This window comes from Diadema antillarum, unplaced genomic scaffold (genome assembly GCF_040938485.1).
Source record: "Diadema antillarum isolate AM-2024a unplaced genomic scaffold, OU_Dant_1.0 seq00001390_RagTag, whole genome shotgun sequence".
Lineage (NCBI taxonomy): Eukaryota > Metazoa > Echinodermata > Echinoidea > Diadematoida > Diadematidae > Diadema > Diadema antillarum.
Window position 1 is genome coordinate 296,717 of NW_027272145.1, and position 20,753 is coordinate 317,469.

General features: G+C 40.2%; 1 protein-coding gene across 1 annotated transcript in view; it reads right to left on the reverse strand.

The window, feature by feature from the left end:
• Nucleotides 1-20,753, reverse strand: part of LOC139708924 (rhomboid-related protein 3-like) — a 101,147-nt gene that overhangs the window by 13,526 nt on the left and 66,868 nt on the right. The window contains exon 4 of the mRNA XM_071620889.1: nt 5,764-5,928. Coding sequence (XP_071476990.1) covers nt 5,764-5,928 — 165 coding nt within the window. The remainder of the gene's footprint in view (nt 1-5,763; nt 5,929-20,753) is intronic.

The window sequence follows — 20,753 nt, forward strand, 5'->3', positions numbered from 1 at the left end:
TTTCTTCTTTCGGTAGAGGATGTCATTGTGAAGAACTAGCTTGGGGTACTGCCACAGCAAACGTCTGATTCGAGGGTTGTGACGACGAATCTGTCGCTCACTTGGTCGCTCGCCTTGGTTGACAAACTTGATGACTGTTCTGATGTCATTGTCTAGTTGCTGCTCATGTTGTACATCGACATCACTGTTGAGGATTACACCATTGTAAGGCTGGGGTGATTGCACTTTTGAGAGATCTGATGGATGTTTGTGCAACGGGTGACTTGGCGTTGGTGCTGATTTTTGTGAACGGGTTTCAACTGCACTGCACTTGGGCTGGGCGAGGATAGACTTAATTGGCTGTTGACTTGTTGGTGTGGAGGTGGCTTGGATGTCTCCTGGTCGTCGAGATAGTGCATCAGCGTTCCCATGTGATTGACCCTTCTTGTGTATTAAGCTGAATGTATACACATGGAGTTCCACTATCCACCTAGTTCTCCTCCCGGATGTATCGTCTTGGATGGGAAACTTCGTCAGAGCCAGGAGAGGCTTGTGATCAGTCTGGATTGTGAAGTGCTGATATCGGAGGAAGTGGCGAAAATGGCGAACTGATGAAACGATGGCCCACAGTTCGCGATCATATGTTGACCATTTCTTCTGGGAGGTGGAGAGCGTCTGGCTGAAATAGGAGATAACTCGTTCCTTGCCATGCTGAATTTGTGAGAGGACTGCCCCAACTGCATCAATGGAAGCATCAGTTGATAAAATGAACTCCTTGTCAAAATCTGGATAAGCGAGTAGTGGTGGATTGGTTAGTGCCTCTTTCAGGTGAAGAAAGGCTGTTTCACACTCTGCTGTCCAGACAAACCGTTGACCTTTGTGTGTTAGGGTCGTCAGGGGGGATGCAACCTTGGAGAAACTTGGAATGAATCGTCGGTAGAATGACGCTAGACCGAGGAAAGAGCGTACCTGTGTTGGAGTTCTTGGCTGGGGCCAGGACTTGACTTTGTCAATGTTGTTTGGATCTGGTCTAACTCCATTGGAGGTGATTACATAGCCAAGGTATGTTACCTCTTTCCTGAACAGGCTGCACTTTGATGGTTTGAGTTTAAGTCCAGCATCTCTGAAGCGTTGGAATACTTCTTCAAGGTTTTTGAGGTGATCATCAAAGTTCTTGCCCATGACTATACAGTCATCGAGATATACCAGGCATCTGGACCAGTGCAGGCCGTGGAGGACAACTTCCATAAGACGCTGGAACGTCATCGGTGCATTGACCAATCCGAATGGCATTACCGTGAATTGGTAGAGTCCTGTGCCTGTGGTGAAAGCAGTCTTTTCCTTGTCTTCTGGGTGGAGCTTAACCTGCCAATATCCACTTGACAGGTCCATGACACTGAAGTATGTAGATGATGAAAGAGAGTCAATCGTGTCATCTTGCCGTGGGATAGGATGTGAATCCCTGACCGTCACTGCATTAAGCTTCCGATAATCAATGCAAAATCGGTAGGTATTGTCTTTCTTTCTCACCATTACGATCGGGCTAGCCCATGGGCTGTAGCTTTCTTCAATGATGCCTCTTTGAAGGAGATCGTCGACTTGCTTCTGAATTTCTACTCTCATGGCTGGGGAAGTTCTGTAGGCTCTCTGTCGTATTGGAGTTTCGGTGGACGTGTTGATTTGGTGATGAAGGAGATCAGTCTGGCCTATGTCATGGGGAGTTGCACTAAAAATGTCACCATAGGCTTGGAGTAGGTGCTCGGCTTTCTTGTACTCTGACTTAGAGAGTTCAGAAGAAGGGAGAACACTGGGTGCTAGTGATTTGTCACTCAGTTGTGTTTCTCCATCAGCAGCTACATTCATGATCTCATACTCCTCTTCCTTGTTTCCCGTCACGGAGAAAAACTGTCCAAGGCATGTATCCGCAGGCAAATCCACTGCTTCATTAGAGGGGTTAATAAGACGTACCAGAATAAGACCATCCTGAGGCTTAAACAAAGATCTGGCACCAATGACAGGAATGTGATCTTGTGTAGCCGGTTCAAAGTAGCCCTCATAGTCTCTAGGTATGATGTCAAACTGCGGAGAAGCCAATTTTCCCTGGACATGGATTTCACACATAGGTGGAATATGTGAGTGTCCCACAAGAGAAACTTTACACTTCAGTGGGGCTTGGTACTGCTGCCGATCGATGAAAGGGATGGTGGAACCAGGCATGTTGAATGATGCAGAGGATATTGATGCATTCTGGTTGGTGATGAAATCCCATCCGAGGATGACTGGATGCGTGATGTTCCTCGCAACAAAGAATTGGTGTTGAGTTGCCTTGCTCCCTAAATGTACTGATGCTACCACTGTTCCAATGTTGTCTACTGGCTCACCAGTGACGGAGGATGCTATGATTGTGGACTTTTCGAGTGGGCTCCTTTGTGATGCAGGAATAGATGATAGAAAATCGGCACTCAAGAGAGAGATGTGAGCTCCGGTATCTATGAAGGCAAGTGCATAGACATTGTCGATGATGACTGGGATGTAGGGTGAGTTCAATGAAGAAACTGAGTCTACAGGAATTTGGTTTTGGGCCTTGGCAGGTGGAGTTGATGAGTGGCCCTCCTCGTCAACTACCAGAAGTTTTCCGACGGTGTATCGTCAAAGCGAACTTGACGATAGGGAGCATGTCTAGGAGAGTCGGCTTCACGGGAGGGATGGAGATGTTGATATTGTCGAGCATACTGAGGACTTGGAGATCTGTTATTACGTCTCCATTCTTGGCTGTGTGGATGTGGAGACTGATACCGGTTTTGTTCCCTCGAGCGGTACACATGCCGGGCTGGTGAAGGAGAGTCGTGGCGACGGTGATATCTGTCATCGAATCTCGCTTCTGGGCTGTTGAGATGTTGTGAGGCACGCTGAGGACTTGGCGATCTATGACGACGTTGCCATTCTCGTCTGTGTGGGCTTGAAGACTGGTAGCGATTTGGTTCCCTTGAACGGTACATAGAACGGGTTGGTGATCGGGAATCATGGCGTCTCTGATATCTGTCATCGAACCTCTCTTCCCGGCTGTTATGACGTTGTGGAGATCCGGGCTTCGATCTAGGATGGATATTTGACTTGGAAGCAGTTTCTAATTTCAAGTTCATCCTTTCAAATTTCTGCTCCATTTCATTCAGCCTTTGTAGGATGAGCTGCATTTCTGGTGACTGTGCCAGCATTGTGTCATTGGTTGGTTGGCTTGTCACTGCTACTTGTACGCTGACGTCTTGTTGTGACTGACTTGCTCTTTCTACTCGAAGAGCAATTTTCAGGGCCTCCTCAAAGTTGCTGCCTCCTAGTTCACACACCTTGACCTGGAGAGTCTTTTCGATCCCTGCAATGAAGCGCCTAAATTTTTCTCCAGCTTTGGCTGCATCGTCGTAGGCAGGAAAGGCTTCCTCGACCATCGACGCTATAGCTGCTGCAAAAACTTCAAGCGGTTCACCTGGTCGGCGAGTGCGGGCAGTGATACAGGACTTGAAAGTATCTAAGAATTGTGTTCGACCAAAAACTTGCGAGAGTTTATCCTTCACCTTCTTGAAATCCTTCTTCTCGGAGTCAGGTATGCTCTCCCAAACAGTAAATGCTGATCCAGCAAGTCTTGCTGGAAGAAGGGAGTGTAGCTTAGTTGAGCTATCCGGAAATGCTTGTGCTGCTACTTCAAATCGACGTACCCACTGGTGGAAGTCTTTTCCATCTTCTCCGGTAAACACTTCGGGTAGCTCAAGGCGAAAGGATGTCATGTTGTGAAGATGATAATCCAGTTAATAATCCAGAGTTTTAAATGAATCCACATATATCAATCAGATATCACCACATGAATCCACTCATTGACCAGATATTAACACAGCTAACTTCAAACAACAGATGTGAAGGAGGGTGAACAATTCTCATGCAGGTCACACAAACTTGTTAAAGCTTGATCCAATTAGTACTGCTTGATCCCACCTGTATTACTTAGCTATCCCACCGCTGCCACCAGTTGTAAGATAGCTACAGGGTTAGGGACACAGACTGTAAACATGAGGCCTGCACGCTTCAAGTCCTGAGGAGCACACTGCTTTATTATCAGGCTGACCTGCCCTCAGCAAAACTCAACATCATGAACATGATCTGCATAAACTGTATTTACATATTTACATATTTAAATGAACTAAGAGGACCAATAGGAGTAGCAGAAATGGAAGAGACCAACTAAAATGAAGGAACCCTATTCATGAAGACAACCAATGAAAACACACTGGATGACTGTGGCTAGAAGCTGGGGTGAGAACTGCAGACATGGAATGATAAACAAAAGGATCAGATGTGACAACAAGCTGAGGTGATAACTGTAAACATGAATGGGGAAGGAATAACATGGATGGGAAAGGAATGAGAATGGTGGGACAGAAATAGAATACAAGTTAATGAGATGTGGGACTGTCTAAGAACCTAACCCAACTGAGGTACATGTACATAACAAACTTATACTGGAAAGAAGGAGATAGACTTTGCTGTCTCACATTAGCCTTGCAATCACGACGCTTTTTTTTTTTCCTGAGCAGCAGCAAACCATTTGATTAGCCTACTTTGGTACTCTCTTAGGCAGGACCATCTGAATTAGCTATTATTTGCTTTTGCACAATATATACAACCCACCCCCCCCCAAAAAAAAAGAAAAGAAAAGAAAAAAAAGAAAGGTACAATTAGCAACTTGATACAGAGAGGATATGATTTACAGAAAAGCAAAGCAGATTTATAGTAGTCGTGTATTTGCTTTAATATCCAGTTAGAGTGTCATTGACCAAACCATCAATGACTTACGTGCCACTCTCATGAGAAAACATTGTATCCTTCTATTGTTGATGGATGCAAAAGAATGAGGAGTACTCATTGTGCTCAATGAAGATAGAGGCAATCACTTCTGATTAAAATCTCACTAATTTTGTGTGTGGCTCATAAAAAGTATATCATTTTATTGAAACCCACTGTGATCATGTTCAGATGAATAGAGTCTTGTACAGTATATGATTGTTGCAAGCCACTACTGACTCTGCTGATGGTGGTTTTAGAAATTTATGGAAATACTCTACCACCATGACCCAATTGGGGAATTCCTACAGACAGAAGGTCGGATAGACTGAGGATCCGAAGGACCAAATATTTAAAAGGGAACCATAGACTAAAGGTCCAGTAGACTGAAGATTTCATTGAATATCGCACTAAAATATGTAACTTAATTTGTACAAACAGACACACTACTCACCCCCCCTCCCCTTCCCCCTCCCCCCGTCACACATTCAAAACCTTCATCACAGAATCTGGTGCACATCATTAGTAGTCTGCCCTCAAGCTTACAAACCAACATAAACATGCACGCCTACACACACAAACAAGCACTCATCTCCAACATATTATATGGTTTAAATCTACACACACACACCATACAACTCATAATATGTGAGTGTAGCACTTTGTTATAGAATTGGGGACATATCTAACAGTACGTCATTACTATTCATTTATTGATTAATTCTGTTTGAACATTTGATCTCCTGAAAAAATGTAATTTAACCAAAATTGGTGGATTGCATTTTCCTTTGCCAGTACATTGTATTCTTGGAAAAAAAAAAGGTGCAGAAATAAATTGAAATTGAAATTGAAAATTGAACAAAAAAAAAAGTATTTTGCCAACATCGGTCTGTAACAGAACCTAAAGTCTATCAGACCTTCCAACTAGGGCTGTAACCGTGACGACTGACTCACGATGTTGACAAACTCCTGGTAGCTGATGACCCCGCCCGTGTTCTCCTCGATCGTCGTCTCCAGCACCTCCCGTTTGTGGGGGTCCAGGTCCTCGCGGAGTCCGTACTTGTAGAGGATCACCTGAAAGGCCTCCATGCTGATAACCCCACTGCCATCCACATCGAACTGGACACAGGGAAAGATTGGAAAAAAAGAGGCCAGAGCTTGGTAAGAATGTGTCACAACTATTTTTTTTAGAATTCTAATTCCTACCACATCTTCAGTTCAGTTCAGTTTATTTTATCTAATCACGGCAATTTCCTTCAGCAAAGCTGTTCTTCTGCAAATCCATGAACAACATAAAAATGGTAAAAATACATACAATTTTTTTTCTGTGATACAACTGCAAAAAAAATCAATGTGATACAAATATATATATCAACATACTGTAAAGCCAAAAATGTTTGCAAAAATCAATGTTATACATTTATATATATATATATATATATATATATATATATATATATATATATATATATCCTATGTAGTTCCCAATACCCGCCTAAAAATGTATGGGGATAGAGCCTTCCCTTCTGTTGCGTCACGTCTGTGGAACTCTCCAGTCCAGCTTCTGAATTGCAACAGCCTCAATACCTTCAAGTCTGAAATGAAGACCTAGTTTCCAGCAACTTTGTGAATGATGTGTGACACTTTTTGGGAGCTGGGCGCCTTTGAATGTTTCTACAGATAAATGGCGCTATATAAATGCTGTTTCATCATATATATATATATATATATATATATATATATATATCAACATACTGTAAGGCCAAAAATGCTTGCGTGCATTTTAATTTTGCAAATTTTCGCGAGAGCCAAGATTCATGAAGTTAAAATGCACAACAAAGTTCTTCTACATTATACGCATTGAATGCCAATGGCAATTCATGAGAATGTCATGCCGCGAAAAAAAGGCCATCGGTTCCAATTTGCGAAAATTTCATGCCATGAATATATCTTGCTTTACAGTACATACCTGTATGCATGAAACTATTTGTTTTGAAATCACTGAAGATTTGGGAAAGGGAGGCCCACGTAAAAGACAAGCTTGTACAGATGTGGGCTACTTAACAAATTGGCCTTAGAACCTTATGGCTCAGTATAATAGAAATGTATTTCTTCTCCACTCCTCGCCATCCTGATAGAATTCACCATCTCCAAAAACCAATGAAATATGTAGAAATGATATAAAATAAAAACATCTTACCAGCCAAAGATTATGACAGAGAAGAGCTTGAATTGTCACATTCATTTTGAGACGCAGCACAATAATGTACACAATCTGAGTTTTTTTTGCGAGTTTTTGAAGATGGGATATCAGAAAAGAAATCATGAAAGGGAGGCATAAAAGATGCTAGTTTTACTTCAAAAATCAATGACCAGTTATTTTTGTCTCATTTGCTTTAATAGTGAAAGCCAGCTGTTCACCTCTTACAATGGGAAGAAGAGCAAAAGGATGAAACAATTCTGCCCTACTTTGGCAAAAGGAAGCAAGTGACAAAAGTGACATTTCTCGTAAAAGAGCAAAATGTGTCTGTCATTTACACTGCCCTCAATGAACTATCATGATGTCTTATTTAAAATATCTCTTAGTAGGATGAGTGTTTCTGCATGAAATTTGACCTGGAAGAAGAGCTCATTATGTGAATTATGAAAACATCAATAACTAAAATTCGGATTGGTATGTCACTTGCTTCCTTTTGCCAAAGTAGGGCAGAATTTCTCATGACAAATGAGCAACACTCTGGATGCTGAGTACAGAAATTCAATGTTTTCCCGACTTTCAAAACCATGACAAGTCAGTATCACATGCCAGCCAAAGAAAATACAGTTTCGGGGTTTGAAGTAGTGTGTATTATAGTAATGTGGTAGATGCGATGCGGATAAACTTGCACCCGAAATGCCAAAAATTGCCTAGGTGAGCAACATGATGAATACTGTATGCACTACATATATTGCATCCCACAACATAAATGCCTTAGATGGTATTACAAGTCTAAATTTGTGAGATATCATACCGGCAAAATGTACGGCATGTTCCCTGTCAAATATATCATCCTAAAAGAAAAATAAAAATCAATATCTACACTTAACTGCTTTACTTCAGATCATACTCTACTTTTATGATACAGAAAAACTGACAGGATTTTGGTAACAATCTTGAGTTGGTAAAAATGTCTCATTTATGTTTGGCCATGCATGCATTGGAGGTTGGAGCATAATTTTCTTTCTTAGCAGAGATTAATCACAAAACAAAAACTTTGCTACTGTTTTTTTTTTTCGTTCCATATAATAAAACATTATATGGCACACTCTGCGGTGTTTTTATTTTGAATGAGTTTCACAAGCCCACTGATATTTTTATTCATTCACTGGTATACAAAATATTGTCTTCTGCAACACAAAGGGGCTATTACATCGCATCATCTCCTACGTGTATGATTGCTAAGTTTTCTTCTTTTTTTATATATAAAGGAATGATATCCTGTTGATTCTGCACGGAATCTGGGAGTGTGGTTTGATTCACGCCTAGCTTTTGACAGACATATCTCTGAAGTATGTAAAAATTCATTTTATTATTTGTTTAATATGGCACATATTCGGAAGCATCTGACACGAGAAAGTACTGAAAAAATCATCCATGCGTTTGTCACAAGCAGATTTTATTATTGTAACAGTTTATTTTATGGTTTACCTGATAATCAGTTAAGTAAACTACAAAGGGTGCAAAATGCATGTGCTAGATTAGTTTGTAATTCTCCTCGTTTTTCTCATTGTCGTCCATTACTGCGTGCATTACATTGGTTGCCTGTAAAGCAGAGAATCATATTTAAAACTCTGCTAATTGTATATAGAGCTATTCATGGTACAGCACCAGTGTACATACAGGAACTTGTAGAGTTAAAAACATCATTTCAAACAATTTATCATCTTCGAAGTTCACAGGATCAAACATTATTGAAATATCCATCGGGGAAATCAAAAGTTACTCTTGGTGACAGGGCATTTTTGTACGCTGCACCAAAATTATGGAATAATCTCCCTTTGTTTGTAAGACAAGCAGTTACAATTAATGTTAAGACCAGGTTAAAAAGTCATCTCTTGAAGTAGTGTATTTTCTGTTTTAATTTCTTGTATGCATGTCATTTTGTAATGCGCAGTAGAGTATATCATTATAGTAGCTGCGCAATATAAATGTCCTTTTATTATTATTATTATTATATTAATGTCTGATTCCATCGTGGTTTTGTAGTTCCACACCAAGAATTTAATACTACTAGCAAGTTTGTCTTACAAGTCCCAATTCAAGAGATATCATACTCACAAAATGTATGGCATATAATATTATATATAGTACACCATATATCAACAAGGAAAAGTAGAAATTACGCGGTGCGTAATATATGTCCCCGCCGGAAGTAGCATTTTGTAGCAAAATGTACGATATAGGTAAAAAAACAAGGTCAAAGGTCAAAATTCTGTGTAGAAGTTTTGAAGCCCTCACCTAGTGCCATCACATAAAGCAAACGGAATCAAAATCGGGTTAGAAATGGCGAAGGAGTAGCATTTTGTACCAAAATGTACAATATAGGTCAGAAATCAAGGTCAAAGGTCAAAGAAGTCAAAGGTTAAAATTCTGTGTAGAAGTTTTGAAGCCCTCACCTAGAGCCATCACATAAAGCAAACAGAATCGAAATCGGGTTAGAAATGGCGAAGGAGTAGCATTTTGTAGCCAATGTACAATATAGGTCAAAAATCAAGGTCAAAGGTCAAAGAAGTCAAAGGTCAAAATTCTGTGTAGAAGTTTTGAAGCCCTCACCTAGTGCCATCACATAAAGCAAACGGAATCGAAATCGGGTTAGAAATGGCGAAGGAGTAGCATTTTGTAGCAAAATGTGCAATATAGGTCAAAAATTAAGATCAAAGGTCAAAATTCTGTGTAGAAGTTTTGAAGCCCTCACCTAGTGCCATCACATAAAGCAAACGGAATCGAAATCGGGTAAGAAATTGCGAAGGAGTAGCATTTTGTAGCACAATGTACAAGATAGGTCAAAGGTCAAGGTCAAAGGTCACAACTGAAATTCTGTGAAGAAGTTTCAAAGCTCCCATGTAGTGCTATCATATAAAGCAAACAGAATCAAAATTGGCTCATAAATGACAGAGAAGTAGCAAATTGAAGATTTTGATCACACACGGACGCACAGATAGACACACAGACAGACAGACACACAGACACACACACCTACGGAGCCCATTTCATAGTCCCCTGCTCGAACTCGTTCGGCAGGGACAATAACACAGGGGTTCTGTCAGTCCACATACCGGTACTAGTATGTCGCAAAATGTGCTGGTGGCCTATAATGACCCTGAAACATTACTTTCATCGCCAATTTCTCGCAATGAATGAAATTATCTATCTCCCTTGATAGGTACAAAGAGAAATTTCCCTGAACGAAGATGAATTTCACATCATTTTTTTTTTGTTCTTTTTACAGTGGACACATTTCTTGATATGGCATAAATTCAACATATTATTTGTGCATTTTTCTCTCTGATCCAGTATCACATCTCAAAATGATTAAAATGGAAATATTTTCCACAAAGAAAATTTCACACATTTTCAGGGATTCCTATCCATCGTTTTGTCAGACCTCAAGTAGTGGAGGGGGTGACATGGGGGGGGGATATATTAAAACTAACAGCAACTGCACTTGTCAATAAATACTTTATATGTGCTTGAAGTGTTTATTTGTCTGATTCCATAAATCTCTACTTGACAAAATATCAGTAACCTGTGTTTTAATTTGGATATATCCACAGCACCGTATTTTTGCCACATAAAGCAGTACCAGTACTTCTTGGCAAACGGAAAACTCTGCCAGCAATATCCATTTGAGGAAGGAAAAGTAGCCTCTTTAATTCCTGCTTCTCCTTAATGCACAACGAGAGCTGCGAGTCCCATGAATTATACACATGAGGAGATCATTATAATCAGAATCATTATTTTACGGGAACTTGGACATACTGGACGTACATGTACTTGCATGCCCTCTCCAACTATTCCCAGCGGTGACCGTGAAGTAGCAAATTATGATGGAGTACGTCCTGTGAAGTTTGGCGCTGCCTGGATATCATCAAAATTTACGCATGCCGCAATGTGGTATCGAGGGGCTTGACAATCATAGGAACGTGTCTTGTGGTTTGTTTGAGGAAATGCTTATCAGTGCTTTTGCATGCTCATTTTGAGGTCTTGACTGTGTACTATGAAGTTCTTATCTCTAATGTGATGTCATATGTCAAAGATGAATCTACTTCAAAACAGCTTTTGATAGTTAAGATTTAAGCTCCTTTACAAGATAAAGCCATTTCCCTAACACATCAGGGAAAAGCTTGAAGCATTCATTTGATATAATAAAGATACTACACAAAACCTGTGCACTCATTTCAAATAATCACAATTGGCAAGACACACGCAAAATGTAAATATCATACATTGGATAAAAAAATTATTTGAAAACTAAAATATAGATACCACGTTTCAAGTAAACTTTCATTCACAAGGTGAAATGTAGATAACATGGATCAAACAAAACTTAACTTTGCCATCTGTTTTTATCTTTAATGTTTTTTAATCGAAAGGAATGCTTTGTCCAACATAACTGTATTTTGAAGAAAAACTTATCTAAAATCTATTCTGAACTACAGACAATGTAGAAAAACTTGACAATCTTGCAGTGTGCTTTGTGCATACTTGAAATTGAAAGGAGTTTACATCTACTTTGCGTGGGCACTACGGAAAACACTTGAATGCTTTTAATAAGTAAGGAAATAACCACTGGACTGACCACTAGATAGCCCTCTTCTGGACTGGACATTGAGGAGAGAGTGTCATGCCTCAGGCCCTACCCCTGACTGCCAATAGGACTTGGATTGCAGACCTCAAGTTTGAGGCTCTGTGGTCTCATCCTGTGAGACAAAATTGCTTTTTGAGCTAAAACGCCAAGTTCTACCAAAAAAAAAAAAAAAAAAAAAAATCCACAAAAACCCCACCACCAAAAACCACTAAAATATCCTTTGTGCTTTTTCTCATCACCTCTGTTCATGCTGGCAGCCCAATTCATACATAATGTACCACCTGAGCTTCTACGAAAGTGCAAAGGATGTACGCGAATGGAAACAATTTACAACTTGGTACAAAACATTATGTGGCATTACCAGCTGGTGGTACAGTATAAGTACTGTCACATGACCTTTGGAATTTCAACAGAAACCACAGGCGAGTCAACCTGTAATTGTCTCGGACATAGCAGAACTATCAATTTCCTGCGCTGACAATGACACTTAACTTGTCTTTCCAGTGATGAAGGAAAATATTCCTTGTCTGCCATTTCCCTCCCATTTTTCTTCCCCTCAACCTCCCACTCCCTCCCTCCCCCCCCCCCCCCCCCCCCCCCCCCCCCCCCCCCCCCGTACTTTACTTGTCTAATCATGTATACGAGGTACATGTATTGCTATTCTTGTAAGTTGTATACCGGTACTTGTTTTAGACTACTTATCACTAAATCATACCTCCTAATCTGTAGAGGGACTACAATCCCCCATAAATATTCATGTTTTCTCGGCAATATATGTCATGTGCACAAAAAACCCAAACAAACAAACAAAACAAAATTAAAAAACTATTTGTGATGGGTATTAAATCAGTGACGTCAAAAAAATTGGCATGACGTCCTTTAGAACAAATTGTTGTCACCTCATACAGATTTGTCGGTAGTCACGCTATGATGTCAAAAGGAGTATCTACCCCACAAAACAAGTGACATCACGCCAGGAAAAGAGCATGACGTGCAATCGAGAGTCTCCACGGAGCACTTTTCTCTGAGTGTGACTCGTGATACCCTTTGACATTCAGACCCAAAATAGATAGGGGAGGTGAAACAGAACCCCCCCCCCCCCCCACACACACCTTAAATTCTGCATGTTATTTGTTGTGCTTTGATGTATAAAGAACGCCACATCGAAGATTACCCCCGACATCGACACGCCTGAAAAAAGCAGCCGCAGCAATGGCAGCGACAACATCAGCACCGACAACTTTGCCTGCATGGCTGCAAGATGGAGGCATCAGCTAGTTTTTTGGGCATTGCTTATTCACGGCCATGTGTTTGCTGGAGATTGGCTTAGTTTGAATATAGATTGCATCTGCCCGTCTCACAGTATCTCAGCCATCATGCACGTTGGCTCTTTTGGTGCTCATAGCCTGACATTATACCCCGTTCCCCTGGAGGACGGGACGACTAGTTAATCATTCTCTGCCACTCCTGGTTCCACCAAGGAGAGGGATGACATCAACGATGCCTAGACACCCTTTGACCTGTTTTCTTAACAAAAATTTTCCTTCGCATCGACTCCTTTAACTCGTTGAGGACGAGTCCCGAGTATACTCGGGCAGGTGTCTATGGGAGATACGTGTTGCAGCAAAATCAGTCCATCCTCAATGGGTTAATCGACAAGAAAACCATAGATGATCCAGTCATTATCTGAGCAAGAAGACGGAAGTGGTGCTATCGACGGCAACTCGTAATGACAATGCAATGCCATGGAACTACCAGTAACTACTCAGAGAAGGGGCAAAAGATGAAATTGTTCAATAGCAGATGAGATGGATAGGATTTCTATTACACAAACAGTGTAAAATCCATAATTTAGGTGCTTTTGTGAGATGTTTGAACGGGAATGATGCCCTTTAAATATGGATATGTGCATTGAGTGAATGCAGCAGTATCAGTAGAACACATCTATGAAAGTTTGATGAAAATCGGATAATCTGTTCAAATGTTATGCATATCTAAAGTTAAGGTGTAGCCATTGCTGGATGAGAAGACTTCTATGTTCATGACATCACGAAAGGAAATGATATAAAGATAACATACAGAATTCCACAAAATTTCACTTTTTTATGAAAAGAACAAATTCCTTTGACCTGTCACTGACATTTTATGTTACGGGTAATATCATTCCCCCAGTTCTCTGAACAGGCAAGTCAAGTGCTCTTTCATTATGCTAGAAAAGTGAACATAAATTATGTTCACTTGAATTCTCCTTACATCCTTGTTCAGACATCACAAAACACTGTGCAAAAGATTATGTAAGCCCTGGCAAAATGAATTAAAAGTGGCTAAAAAAGAAAGCGGAACACCTTTGTGTTTTTAAGCATATCATTATTAGATGTTTGAACAAGGCAAACCTGTATAACTTTGTGCTGGACTAAAGCACACTAGATTAAGCTGCACAAGAATATATAAGAATCAAAGCCTTTCTTGAAATGAGCAATATGAAGCATTCCCAGAACTAATCTAGTAATTCTGAATCAATTAATATAAATTTCCTCCATCTAGTCCAGTCAGATGATTTTGGAAGTATGGAGAAACGTCAGAAAACACAACATGAACTTACAGGGATAAATATTTTTGGTTGAGATGGGGCTTCGGGTTTCCATTCTTTATTTTCTTTGTAAGACGATGAGAACTCTCTTATGAAAAATGAAAGAGGATACAATTCTAACAGGAATTCAAAGTTTATTTGATGAAAATTGGTTTTGAAATGGCAGAGATATTTGAAACAAACATGTCCTCATAATTAGGACCACTTTGTTTTACTTTGGTTTTCGATATCTCAGTCATTTATACCAATTTTCATTAGATAAACTTTGAATCAACCTTAGAATTGTATGCTCTTTAACATTTCATATTTAGTGGTTTCTGATTATCACACAAAAAAGTTAAAATCTGAATCCCCCAACCAAAACTATACCATCCCTGTAACTTTCTCAGCACAACCAACCAGAAATCCTGCTGACACTAGACCCATTCGCACTTACAGTGAAATACCGCAGTATTTGAAATACTACAGCATTTTGCATGTTATTTTGTAATATAAACGCAAATACACACTCTGTCAGGTAAATGCCACGCAAAACCGACGGCATAAAATACTGTGGTGTGCATGGTGGTAATTCAAATTTAGCGTGAAACTAGGCATGCACACTTTGAGAGTGAATTGTGCCACAAAATTCCACCCACCACATTGCGGTATTTCTCACATGATCTGACACACTTCCTGTTCTCTCCCCATAGAATATATGCATATGTACAGTTCTTACCTCGAAGAGGTAGAAATACCACAGTATTTCATGAATGAGGATGGTACAAACTGAAATACAACAGTATTTGATTACCATTGATAGTAATTTTGCCAATGAGAACAATGACAACAAGCTACTATGGTTGGTATTCGATAGTAATTCTAATGTGAATAAAATTATTGTATGTTTGCAAACATAATGATGGTCAGAATGAAAGGGGTAAGCTGCAATTCCATATCAATCTCAAGTTGGTCTTTTAATATTCAAGAGTGTAGCATTGGACAAGGACAGGGGCAGAAGTTTCAGCAAAAATTGAACCCTACATGAGAAAGTTATGGGATCCTAAGTTTCACATGTGGTTCATAGGCCTACAACAGTACTAGTACCAACCACATAACCTACACAAATGCGGTGATAATGTCATATAATAGTCTCATCAGTTTCATCCTGACCTACTCAAAAAATCTTCATCAAATTTTTCAATTTGATGCACATATTTCATTTTTCTCCTGAGGAAAAAAAAATATTCAGACCTGTTTTCTTGGTTTATAACTAGAGTATAACAACACATTTTTGTGTGCCTTCCTCAGTAGATAAGTTCTGTCTGTGCCCAAATACTTGAGAAAAAGTTAAAATTTGTGAAAGTTTATGCGCAAAAATGAATGTAGAGCTACTCAGCATCTGTATCACACAGTTGTCAATGCAAACTTTAACAATGCACCTTTTTTGATGTGTCTGCTTTTTTTCCCAAGAAAATTTTCTCTGATCTCCTTCTTTAATTCATCTGCTTTCATACAAAGTAACATGAAATCGAGAAGAAATTTCCCTTTAATTGTAGCCTACAGTTGTCTTGAAGGAGAAGCAATAGCTGTAAGATCTTTGCTGATGGTGGCACTACTTCTGGTATACTATAAAAGCTGTTATATTTGCATGGGTTTAATTTTAATGAATTTTGTGAATCAATGTTGGGCCGTAAATTACATGTGAAAATATTCTGAATGGACAGGCATGAGTGCCCTTACGATTTTGAAGGGTGCTGAATCTGAATCTGCATGATGTAACTTTTGCATCCTTGAGGGTTTTGAGATATGCAAGATGGCCGTCTAAATGGCCGCCAAAATCTGAAATTCCTATATACATGCATTTCCTTGTATATGGTGAAAAATGGACACAAAAATGGAGTTTTAGTATATTTTGAGGGTGCTGAATCCGAATCTGGATGATGCATCTTTTGCATTCTTGAGGATTCTGAGATACAAGACAGCCATTAAAAATTTAAATTCCTTTAAATTTCTGCTTACATAATGAAAAGTTGAAAAGATCTGATGGTTTTGCCCTATTTTGAGGGTGCTGAATCAGAACATGGATATGGCAACTTTTATATCCCTGAGGGTTTTGAGATATCCAAAATGGCTGCCAAAAATTGAAATTTTAATATAAAGTATTTCCACACGAGTTGTAAAGATTGAGAATAAATTAATGGGTTTACCCTATTTTGAGGGTGCTGAATCCGAATCTTGTTGTTGCAACTCTTGTCTCAATGAGGATTTTTTCATATCCAAGATGGCTACCAAAAATTGGAATGCCAATCCAACTGTTTCCTTATAGATGGTGAATAGATCAAAACCTGATGATGGTGTTGCCCTTTTCGAGGGTGCTGAATCCGAATCTGGTTTATGCAACTCTTGAATCCTTGACAGTTTGGAGACATTCATGATTTTTAGAGTCCATTTTGGTGGCCATCTTGAATATCTCAAAATCGTCAATGATGTAAGAGTTGCATCAACCAGTTTCAGATACAGCACCCTCAAAATAGGGTAAAACCATCAAGTTATTTCCAATTCACTCACATTTTAAAAGGAAATGATTAAAGACTAATCTTGTCCGTAACATCTCTGAGACACTCTAAAGACCTTGCAGAGACCTATGGCAACCTATCAGCAGCGATGTGGAGACATTGCAGAGACATCTCCATGGCTGAGAAGACGTCAGAGCAACATCATGGCGACATCCCCGTGACTTTCGAGGGAACAGGTTGCCGCCATGATCATTTGGAGATGTCTCGGACGTCGCCCTGGAGTTGCCTTCTTGGTAAGAGCTCAAGCCATTTTTGGTCTTCCAAGTCGTACGAGTCGCAGCGACATCTCCTCCAGTGGGATAGGCCCTCAATCAGCAAATCCACACTCAGCAAGAAAACTGAACAGAATGCTTGCTTCTTGTTTTTGTTTTTGCTTCCTCTTAAGTTTATTTCCATTGCATGATATGCATTCCTTAAAGAACCAAGATAGAGAGAGGAAGAATAATTGTATGGCATTGAATCTCCCATTGGTCCCTTTTGATCCCCATTTAAGGAATCACCTCAAGGCGCGAGGATGTAAAAGAGGGGTAATTCATCAGAAACGCAGACTCCTAGCCGGTGGGTGCACTCGCTCCCTTCCTCCCTGTGTCAGTCCTTGGGCAATACACTTTATCTTCTCCTCTCAGCTGGCCTCCGCAGGATAATTCCCGGCGACGTCGCTGCACACCAGAATGATTTAGAGGTAACGGGCATCATTTACGCATCTTTCCGGAGGCCCTTGAAATGGAGCATCCAGTTTTGTGTTGGTGTGTATTTTCGAATGATGATTCTATTCTTTATAACAGCATTGGAATGAATTTGAATGTTACATGTTTTCTCCTATTTACGCCTGATTTGCTACCTATTTCTATCAATGTGTTTAAAAACAACAGCAAACTCAGTCCATTTGTTTTTCTTGATAGTGCTATAATTATTGTCATCACAAGCTAATCATCTAAATGATACTTTGTTCCTGAGAAGCTACGACGTCTAAGGATACAATAATCCTAAAGGCTTCCTTTTGTCATTTTGCTGTTATTCCACTATCCAGTATCTAGAGCTAGGGTACAGTCAAACCTTCGTGGAGCAGCCACCTGCCGTATACAACCTCTGAAAAAAAAAAATCCTCCCCCCCCCCTGTAGTATCGCAAGTGTTATTTGTTTAATTTGTTTTGTTGTTTTTAACATGAAGGGGAGTTGAATTGCCATATCCATACACAGGAATAGAATGCGCAACCAAAGGTGGCTGCGGCCTGAGCTGTGTGAATGTCCGCTGAGACATCATCATGACCGATGCCCCTGTATCGATGACAGCACTGATGGGGGTGTCGTTGACGTGTACAGTTACAATCGGTTTAGGCAGTGGCTTTGCCTCGATATGAAACTGGTAGTGTTCATACTGGCCTGTACTGGCATGACTGGGAGGTTCTGGGTCTGTAGTCATGGATGGGGGGTTTGTATCACTGCTGATAGTGGTAGTAGCTTGGACATGCTTAGCAACGTTACCTTTGTTCTTCTTACTAGTCAAACAGTACTTAGCAAAATGATTTTGCTTACCACACGCATGACATGTCTGGCCCTTGGCTGGACAAGGTTTGTTCCGGTGTGGAAACACACCTCCACAGTTGCGGCATGTACAGTGTTCAGTCTTTGCTGCATGTTGTTGTTGTGACTGTCTCTGGTGGTGCACTGGGCGAGTACGACTACGAGTCCCGACTGCTTGGACGGTTGTAGCGGTAGCTTCTGCACCTTCCATTACTGCAGCATGGCGATCTGCTTGCTCATATGCCCGTGCTGTACTAAGGAGTTTGTCCAGCGAGATTGTATCACGCAATGCATGTCGGCGTAGCTTTTGTGACCGACATCCAAGAATAATCTGCGACTTAATTTCAGCATTGTTGTCGGCAAATTCACATGAAACTGCGAGTTTTTGTAATCTGTGGCAATACTGATCAACAGTCTCATCTTCAGTTTGTCTACACTGCCTGAACACAAAACGTTCGTATTCAACGTTTACTGATGGACAGAAATGCTTTCCAAGTGCTGCTTTGGCTGATTCATAGTTCTCACCTGTATTAGGTAACGTGTCAAAAATATCTGAAACCTCCGGCCCAGCGTAGTGGAGGAGAAGCGCTCGTTGCTGCTTGGCATCTGTAACAGCAAATGCCGTGAACAAATTATCCAGTCTTTTGACGTACTTTGCCCATCGTTTTCCAACAGTTGCCGGCTCATCGTGCACAGAAAATCGCTCAAACTGTGGAAGATTCATCCTCACTCTGCTCGTCGCCAATATAATGTTTGAATGTTCACAATAAACAACACTGATCACACATCAGCTGAATTTGTGGTTCACGTTTACTGTGACTGACCAAACACGGTCTCCATGTTGTTAGCTTCCACTGAACATATATAGCGATACATTACAGAGTCGTGTGCATACATGACTGGGTTGTGTGCACACATGGTATGGTATCGTTAAAAACAACAAAACAAATTAAACAAATAACACTTGCGATACTACACCCCCCCCCAGAAAAGCCACACTACAGACCCTGTGCATAGTGGCTATCAATTTTGTTTCCCATGGTAGATTTTAACCTGTGTATAGTGGCCACAGACCCATGCTGAGCTGCTGGAGAGCCAGTAATGCAGCATGTTTTCCTCCTTTGTATGGAAAATTGGAAAATCTGTTAAAAATCTATGAATTTTTAAAGTTTCTGTGCAGTCACTGCTGGATGAGAAGACAACTACAGTGTACATTGTCATATGGGTGAAACGATATAGGGAGAGAATTCCAGAAAATTTCTTCTTTTTTTTGTGAAAAAAGTGTGCATTCCCTTGACTTGTTAATGGCAAATATGTTAAGGGTAATATTATTTCCCCTGCTTTCTGAAAGAGGCAAGTCAAGTATTCTTTCATTATGCAAGAAAAGTAAAAATATGTTGAATCTTCTGTATATTTTCTTGATATCATTCTATGACAAAGCAGGCTGTAGTAATCTTCTCATCTAGCAATGGCAGTACTGAAACCAAACAAAAAAAAATCTTAACTTTTGAACAGATTGTCCGATTTTCCGCAAACTTTCACTGATGTGTTCTACTAACATATTGCTGCATTCTCTAAATCCATATGTACATTGAGATGAAAACTATCCTTTAAGGCATTGTAATGAACCCCTGAAAAGCTTGCTTGCTGTATGCACACTATCGTGTCCAATTACTCAATGAACAACATCATTCAATGCATGAAATGTGTAAATATGTATGCACTACATGTACACATTAGCAGCCATCTCTCCATAATGGCCACTCTTTTTGTCTCTATCAGGTGGCCGTTAAAAAAGGTTTGAATGTGTATCTCCTTGAGATAATCTCCTAACCAGTGTTATGATGATCACTTTAGCCCATCATGTTCACGAATTTTTTTTTTCTGGTTTAGTGCTAACTTTTTTTAACTTTTACTTTTATTTTCTAACTTTTATTTCTCATTGGTAATGTTTTACAAACTAAGAATAAAGTCAATCACAGGTATACGAGAAGGATGATCAGTGGAGTCTCAAGTACACCTCAACGATCTGTTTTATGTGACAGCAGCATCTTCAGAGTTCATTTACCTCAATTGACTGATTTATCTAAGCTGTGGTCTCAACCCGGAAGGTCAATCAGCAGTCTGAGATTCACTGACGACATTGACCTTGTTGCTGGAAATAGAGGAGAGCTAGCAGAGGTGACTTCGCGGCTAGACACTGCCGCCCGCCGAGACGGCATGGAAATTAGTCATGAGAAAAGCAAGATAATGACGACTTCAAGACAGAATAAACAAGATGACGAAGCACAGGAGATACGGGTGGACGGCACGCAGTGGAGGAAGTCCACCAATTCAAATACCTGGGCACCATGATGAATGAGGAGGCCACTTCAACAACAGAAATGAAGACTCGAATGGCCATAGCTAATGCTCAGTTGGCCA